This window comes from Amphiura filiformis, chromosome 3 (genome assembly GCF_039555335.1).
Source record: "Amphiura filiformis chromosome 3, Afil_fr2py, whole genome shotgun sequence".
Lineage (NCBI taxonomy): Eukaryota > Metazoa > Echinodermata > Ophiuroidea > Amphilepidida > Amphiuridae > Amphiura > Amphiura filiformis.
In genome coordinates this window covers 47,887,782-47,896,537 of record NC_092630.1, presented here as the reverse complement: position 1 = coordinate 47,896,537, position 8,756 = coordinate 47,887,782, and the positions used below count along the sequence as shown (strand labels likewise).

General features: G+C 33.9%; 1 protein-coding gene across 1 annotated transcript in view; it reads right to left on the bottom strand.

Annotated features, from left to right (window-relative positions):
• Nucleotides 1–1,081: 1,081 nt before the first annotated feature.
• The window catches only part of LOC140148639 (max dimerization protein 1-like), a 33,001-nt gene continuing 25,326 nt past the window's right edge, over nt 1,082–8,756 (bottom strand). The window contains exon 6 of the mRNA XM_072170667.1: nt 1,082–7,704. Coding sequence (XP_072026768.1) covers nt 7,583–7,704 — 122 coding nt within the window. The 3' untranslated portion in view covers nt 1,082–7,582. The remainder of the gene's footprint in view (nt 7,705–8,756) is intronic.

Here is an 8,756-nt window from a genome sequence, read left to right as displayed (position 1 = left end):
CAGTATGTACCAGAAAATTTAAATTAAAGTATAGCCTCTTTGCAGATAGATTTAATTCTATTGAAGGTGTGAATGGAGGACAAGCAGTAAAAGAGGAAGGGGTTTCATTTTAATACAACTTCCCAAATATCATTACCCTGGGTCATTACCCCGGATAAAGGTTTTCATGAATTTTGTTTTGCCCCAATTAATAATCCCAATAAAAACCCTGCAAAGCATATTGAGGGGTTAGTGCATGAAGGCACTTTACCTCCAATAGCTGCCAGGTGTTATATTTTTAGATGTGTAAATATGGAATGGAAAAATTCCATATGAAAATGTCTAGAGGGCAGCCATTGTGGATTCTTGCTTTGCTAGCTCTAGAGTAAAGAGCCTCTGCACTATCCACAAGCAATCTGCGAACTGATTGCGCTTCGCGCTCATTATTCCGGCATCACAATCCGTGGGAACTGAGCAAGTTCTAGTGCTTTACAGGATTTTCATTGGGATTACTGGGGCAAAACAAAATTTATGACCTTTTGTTTTGCTCCATTTTTGGAGTATGCGCTTATAACTGCAACATATTTTAAGTTGTCTACTTCTATCTCAGCAGGCTTTCTTTATAAATTTTTGTTCCTGTATATATATTAATATTATATAATTTGTGTCATTTATTCAAAACACCAGTGTTACAAGCGTGAGAAAAAGTTGAAAGATTCCGAGCTATAGCTTAATGCTAAGGAGCTGTTGCATTAGTCAAATAATATGGGTCTAGTGTACTGAAAAAGTGTACCTGTCGTTTTTTGGCACCGAAATTAATCAATAATTGGTGTCTTCATGCAAGTGTTACAAAATGTTAAACATGTAGTGTAGCGCACTTACATGTATAGTACGCTATTGGCAAAATCACATTACACGCAGGATGCAAACAAGCATACACTACATGTACCTTCCATGGTGCATGAAAACAGCCAAGATTTGCCATTTTCCCCTGCTTCACGATCTTTGGTGGAATACAGCGTATCCAATATCCACTTATTTATTGGTAATCCTGTACACATAAATAGTAAACAATGCAATAATAACACCAACAAATCCAATATTATTTTGATTGTTCTTGAAATAGAACTTTTTATTTCTCTCTTTAGTACAAGAGGGAGTGAGTAATTCACTTCCCAATGTTGACCCAAAAATTTCAGACATACAGATTATAATAGAATATTTACACACTTTGAAGAAAAATTGGGTCATGATGGGTTTGAATCTTTTGTTTTTGTTGGGAAAATGGTCTATAATCTACAAAAACATTAAGACAAAAAACACAATGGACTTTTTGCTTAATAAGTTCCCCTGCACTCTGACAACTGCATGCAAACTGTTTTTTCAATACTTTTAAGACCCCTTCTTCTTTAAGCCACTTCACTTCCATTACATAAACACTTTATACTAAATATCTTTGAAACAGATCAATATAGAAACGTCTCTCTCTCTATGAAAAAAAAAATTAAAAACACACAACAACAGCAGAACTGTTCCGTGTAGATTAGTAGTAAATTTGATTAGAAAGCTACGAATTACTTTTGCATTGCAGAATAAGGTTAGTTAAAAATAGGCTGTCATTAAAGACCAGCATCGGATCTCTTCCAGACTTGCTTTTCATTTTTAAATAGATACAACACTCTTTAATACCTTCTGACAAGTACACTCAATACGCACAAGTCTATACGCTAAAAGATTAACATCTGTTCATATATTGCTAAAAAACATGTCGCAACCAAGAGCACAAAAAAAGTGATAAATAATAATAGATAGTTATTATAAACGCAGACCACAGTCTATGAAAAAATGTGTGTCTGGAAATATTTCTAAAACTATTACTTCCTTAAACTGGATAACCCTGAGCTTTCTTAACTGATGCAGTAAGAAAGATTGTGTGTAAGTTACACATCACCTTATTGCCATCATTACTTGCTATACAAGGTGCAGGGTTATCCATGTTAAGGAGGTATAACTTCTTGTAGAAAACTGTCGCCTATTTGACAGCGAAGCTACTTCATAAACATACCACATCTAGGCCACCATTTCAAAGCTTTATTGATCTTTTAAAAAGATACCAATTATATTAAATTTGTGTCATTTTTGAAAAAGATAATCATAAATATGCCAATAATTTTTTTTAAAATCTGTACAGTGTCCTTGCCTATGCTAAATATAATCTCTCTCTCTCTTTTAAAAACAAGCTTTTGTCTTCTTGACTTCTCCTCGTCGCTCAAAATTTACAATTTAAACCAAATTAGCCTTCCCGGTTTCCGATAGCACCAAAGGGGAAACACTTCACAATTACTGATCATGACAATCTCATACCCAGGGTGATGATGTCCCAAAAATAAGCAAGCGATTTACACTGACCATCAGGGATAAAGTCACTTGAGACCCAAAGGTTGTGCTTAGTTTCACTAAGATAAGCAATGAGCGATGATACATTACATGACAATAAGGTTTAAATTTAATTTCAAGTTTTAAAAACTTTTGTGACATTTTGAATTTTTTCCTTAAACACACAATAGATACTCACGTTAGATATTTTAAGCTGATAGGGGATTTCCCCCAAACATCATGCACATTAATGATTATTCTCTCTCAGGAATATAAGTTTCTAAACTACTATTTTTTAATGCCCATAATCCCTCTATGGAAAATGCCCGTGTTAAAAACAAAGCAGCGTCTCACTGCTATGTCTGGGTGTATTGCTACACTGTTGTAATCAGTACAACGTTAAAACATATCTAATCTAGATGTGGCAAATTTGGAACATATTTGACTTAAATTAAAAACCATAAAATGCAACCTACCATGCCAGTCTGTAGCCTTTTGGTTGTTGGTAGGCATGTTGCAAACAATGTATGTACTTAATTTGTGCTACATACCACTCAGAATTACCTGTATTTAAGGACTTCCAAAACCCTTATTTTGGAAAACTTTTGTTAGAACTTCCAATACTTTGTTCAAATGAATACTGAACTATACAAACAAAAAATAAGCAAAACTACCTATTATCAGCATATTTTATAACGAGCTGGTTATTGTAAGTATTTCTAATTTGTGCATTAGTTTTATCATTATTACATAACAATACCAATTTCTGCTGCTGAAAAAAAAAGAATACTTATCAAACGTAACATGATACACACAGTATAGTATCTTTTATATGCTAAGCCTTTCAAATGCAAATACTTTTTTTTGAAAATCCATCTATACAAAGAATTTTTACACACTTAAAACATCTTATCTTATTCAATAAAAATGTGCTGGGGAACGTCCATGTTTATAAGAAAAGTGTCACCACTGAGGAATGAGGTATGATCACGACCATGCATTTCTTTATCTACACGCAGCCCTGTATAGAATTTGAATAATACTGTGATCAAGGCCTGCCTGCATTTGATAAGAAAATACATGGTGGTTTTCATCATTTTGAATAAAACAGAAGCCAAGAGATTAAAAAAATAACAAACTCTGCAACCTATCATCGTCATATGTACGCTTTCATTCACTCTGCATGAAGATAAACGACTTACAAAAAAATTATTACATCTTTTTTGTGGTGAATCCAACAGATTCACATTTCAAAGTCCAATATCATGCATGATTATACAGAGAATGTCCTTTGCACTCTGGAGTTGAGGCTTGTAGCAAAGAAGAAAAAAAAAAGACGAGACCACATTTGGCAAAGGAACGGCACAAAATAAAATACAATGTAAATTACATGTATGTTACAAAAAAGACTATTCAGTCTTCATAGTTTTCTCTTTATAAATACATTACATGTAAATGCAGCATAATTTCAGTTGCTCATTCTCCACATTTTATGATTTTTGTTTGTAAATCATCCTCTTCCCAACTGAATATGTCCAGATTTTAGTCAAGCCTTGACCAGAGCAAGAAAATCATTCCATTCTTTATGCATGCATTCTATGAACTATAGTACCCTGAGAACAATTACTCTTTAATATTTTTTTCCTCTTTTTATAAAATATTCACAATTTTTCAAAAGCAATTTGTAGTAGCTAAATATACCTTTGAAGGACAGTTCACATGGGTATACTCTTGCACGGTGGCTTACAATTAAAATACACCGTGTTAAAGTATATCCATGAAAACAGTGTGATCACTCATTTCTAGCACCGACGGATATTGATCCAACTCGTTTCACTATTTCTCCCACTAGGCTCTTTCCACGTGGAATATTTTATGAATCATTTACGCCTTACTCTAGAAATGAGTGAGCCAGCTGCGAACTTTCAGATTAACCCGTTTTAGTTTAAAACATACTATAAACCAGATGAGAGTCCAGTTACGACTCGGCATAAGCAATTTGTAATCATTTGGTTATCATTCAGATCTATTCAATTGGAAGAAATCGTAAATTTCCAATTTAACAGAAAAATATAAATTCCCAACACACAATCCCGACACTTCTGTGTTAACTGCATGTTGCAAATTTTTCTGTTAAAATGGAAATGCTTTTCTAATTTCCTTTTTATTTACAAAGGGGGAAAATACTTCAAGCCATGAGTGCTCTACTATACAGAATCTCCTGTACTGTAAGTGACCCAGAAATTAACTGCTTAACCCAAAATTTGTAATTTCATTTCATTGACAAATATATTCCAACAAAGCTGAGAAAATTCATTTTCTATATTGTCTTCAGCTTTTTGGTCTCGATATTAGTATAAAAATAAATGTGTACGGAAATAAAATCCTTTGTCGCAATTTACATTTTGGTAACATTGTGGTTACAGGTGTTGACTGGGGTATAGGGGGCAGGTGTTGATTGTGAAACTCATTCTTTCTTCCGAATCTTCTCACAAAAAATTTCCCTGCCATAAAAGCTTGTGTAATGCAAATGAGCAATCCCCGTTTCCTCCTGCATGGACCACATTATGTTCTTTGTCGTCCTAGCAACAAACCCAAGGGTAGCAGTGGGTCATGTGAGCACTCCTGACAAAGGATCGTTATACCCCTCGTTGGCCTTGAGCCTTTTGACGTTGGTCTTTCCCAAGTAACTAATTCCCCCTGTAGCAATTTTTTAAATACAAACTTCCATAGCGTAAAACAATGAAGGTATTTCCCACTCTTAACACACACAAAAGCCCCGGAGGTTAAAACATACGATACGTGTGCCTATACAAAATGACCAGGCACGTGTTTAGAAGTCAGTCAAGCATTCTTTCTATGTGCTCATAGGAGGGGAAATAATCAAATGCAAGGACATTATTTTTTTTCCACGCTCTCTAACGCATTTCGCATGCACTCAAACGCAAATTGAATTTCAACCAAAACATGGAATGACTGCACAAGAGGTTAGTTATAGTTAGTCCATGCCTTGGAGATAAAAGCTCTAAAACGTAGCAGGCAAAGCAGCATTTTATTATCATCTATTCTCTACAGCAGTTGCATTATCCAGCAATCTTTTATGACAGCACTGCCTGCTGCACTTATCCTACCCTGCTTTCTCATTACAATCCATCTCAAGTGAAGATTTAATTTTTTCTGATTTTTTTACTCCATTTGGTGGATGTAATAGAAGGGTTCTATAAATAAAATCACAATAAATTTTGATCAATTCCCAATTCAGGTCAGGTTCAGAATGATTTTCTTTTTTTTATTGAAGTAATTATAACCTTGGCCTTGGACCACTTTTTTTTTTCCCATTGTTATTTACTTTGAATTGTCCTTAAAGATGAGATTAGTAAAACCTCATTCTTTCTGCTTGAATGCAGTAAGAACATCTTTGTTGTGAAGAAATTGACAATGTAAAATCATGCCAAGGCCTTTCTAGGAAACAAAGACACTTTTGTTATCAAAGCGCTCAATTTTTGTTAAATGTGCAGTGTTGAAAAAATGCTTGAATAATTTTGTCTCCATGCAAATATCCTTCTAATGAGGCTACCGTAAAGTAATTTGATTTCTCATGTTTTTATTAGAAGCAAAATGGTTTCAATTAAATTTTGTTACTATTAAAAGAAAAGGAAGGAAAATTAAGATTTTCATTTCAGATAATTATGCAGAAAGAAAGAAAATGGCTTTTAATATTGCCAGTCAATAATGATTGTGATAACAATCTGACTTGTACGATTATATAAAAAGGTCACTACCACCGCACGTTGTATGACTTAATGCTATGCATACTTCTTCAATGATAATCGCCTGCCGACCAACTACAGTTGTGCAAGTAAGCCCACTACTACTATAAAAACAAATAGAAGCGGCTCCTCATTGATAAATCTTGTACACTGACCTCTCCGTTAAAAAATTCAATTTATGTGGGTTATATGTAACATAGTCTTGTTCTGACTATACCTCATTATTTCAAGTTTCTAACGACAGCTTGAAGCAATGACTATTTATTGCATGCAATTGCAGTGGTCATTTCCTTGCATTTTTTCCAATTCAACTATAAATGGACTGCACATAATTAATTGCAATGCTGAGAGTGATGATAGCAAAAGAGAGCAGTTTATTGGCGTACTCATTTCAACTTGTAAAGCGCTGATACATCAAAGGAATGCTGGAGTAGACTCATCATATAGCACTTTCTCTGATACAGAGAAGTAAATAATATCTTGAAGGAATGGTGAAATGAACATATTTTTAAAAGGTCAATGGTTTTTAATGACCTCAGTTGTCAGATAATACCGATTCCCTGTGCACTGGTCAGTATTTTGATTGTGTGGATACTCACTGGCTACAATCCAGTATAGGTCAAGATCGTAATGAATTAACATATTGCATATAGTTGTTTAAAAATTCTACACCTGTGGATGAGTGAATAAAATGTGTGCTAATCATTCATATTGAATTTCTTTTATATTTTGTTTGACCTTGCCAAATACAATTTATAAATATGATTGATTTTGCATTTGCAAATACATTGTTGTATTTAAGCTCAGTAGAATTTGCTTCTGAAAATAAATAAATTATGCATGCTTATTCAAAGGTAATATTATGTCACATGTAGCAAAGTAAACTGTTTAGAACCTACCGGGCAGTGCTTTATAAAGTTTGGAAACTGGGTGTATTCATATCGGGGGGAAATACCTTCATTTTTACATCACTACTTCTTAGTTCTTACTTTTTTTAGTCTTCTCTATTCAACAGGCACTAAGTATAAAATTGGTCACAATTCGACATACCTTTTTTTTTCCATCCATTTGAGTTTTACAGGTAGTTGTGTTAATATAATATTAAGACAAATTTGCTACTCGGACTAGTAATAAGTCTAAATAGCAAAAACAATGGTTATTGTTAACCATGCCAAAATATTTACCTCCACTCTTTGTAACTGATTTTGTAACTTTATTATCCTTGTTACAAACTTCTTGTGGCACTTTTATCATGTGAATATATTCCTTCCAAATTGCAGATGTCAAGTCATGCCTCTCCTGCCTTTTTAATAATTATTATCATTATAATAATTTATTTTTTTGCTCCAGCAAGGCTTTCACTACAACACAAAGTTGCATTTTTCTTCGCTGGGACGGGGCCAGTGGAGTTTTTGTTTTTGGCTGCTTTTTTTAGTCTTGTCCAGCGGAGGGCATGATCAGAATTGCTGGATGATAATGTTCTTAGAACTAACTGCCAATCCACCATCGCTACCGTTATTAAGGTCTGAACTACTTCTGTCGCTGTCGCTATTATAACCTATTACATCAATCATATCATCTGTAGCAAAGAGAGAGAGAGAAAGAGAAAAATATGATAGTTTAATTTTAATCATCGATTGACAATATCTGATCAAATTTCACACTCACACATCCATCTCAAATATACATCACAATAATGCTGGACTAGGTGTGTAATAAAATCATAATATTACTATTTCCTTGAGACTCTTTCCATTGCTATTGAACTACAACTGTATACTATAGTGAAGCTCTTATTTCTGGGCCAAACCCAAGTCACAAATAATAGAACGCAATATTAAATTGTGCGCTAGCTACTAGGAGTTATTGGTAGCTCTCTGTCGATAGTGTCACAATGTTTTCAGGGCAATTATTGATCATCCATTAAAGGGAGCCTGAGTCACTGTGTTTGTACAATGTAAAGAGATCCCACATTTAGAAAGATCATAAAACTGTGACTAAAATAGATTCTTCTTTAACGATAACTTCCCTTCACGGACCTAATTGAATAAATTTGGTCATTTGAAGCTAAGTTCAAAATGATATTCCACGTCTGCTGTATGATCAATTAATTCACCCAAATCATTAACCATTTATCAAAACATCCAGTCATGAGCCATTAGCTGTAGCATATTAGTCAGGATCCATTTTCATTAAGGCTTCCTAACTACTTAACAAATGGTCAAAATTCAGTTTTCTTGTTTGATTAGACAGCCATTTAGGTTTAGTTGTTTGAGGACAGTGAAAGGGTGTTTGTTGGTAAATTACTGCGCCAAATATTGAAATGTCAAGGCTGTTGTTGAATGAATACAAATGATTGATATGGGGATTAAAATATTCTATGCCAAGTGAAGCAGGCATTTCTAGCAGCAGTCCTAAATTTTAAAGAATCAAAGTTAATTTGACTAAAAATCTTTTATTTACTGCTTTTTTACACATTTTAAGGCACATCCAAACACAACTCATATTTAGCAAAACAATGAATTACATAAGTAAAGAAGAAAAAACCCCACCCAAACGAAAACACCCAAAACACCATTTATTAATTTGAATAATTCAGTTTGCAACATATTCATATTGGACATATGATTC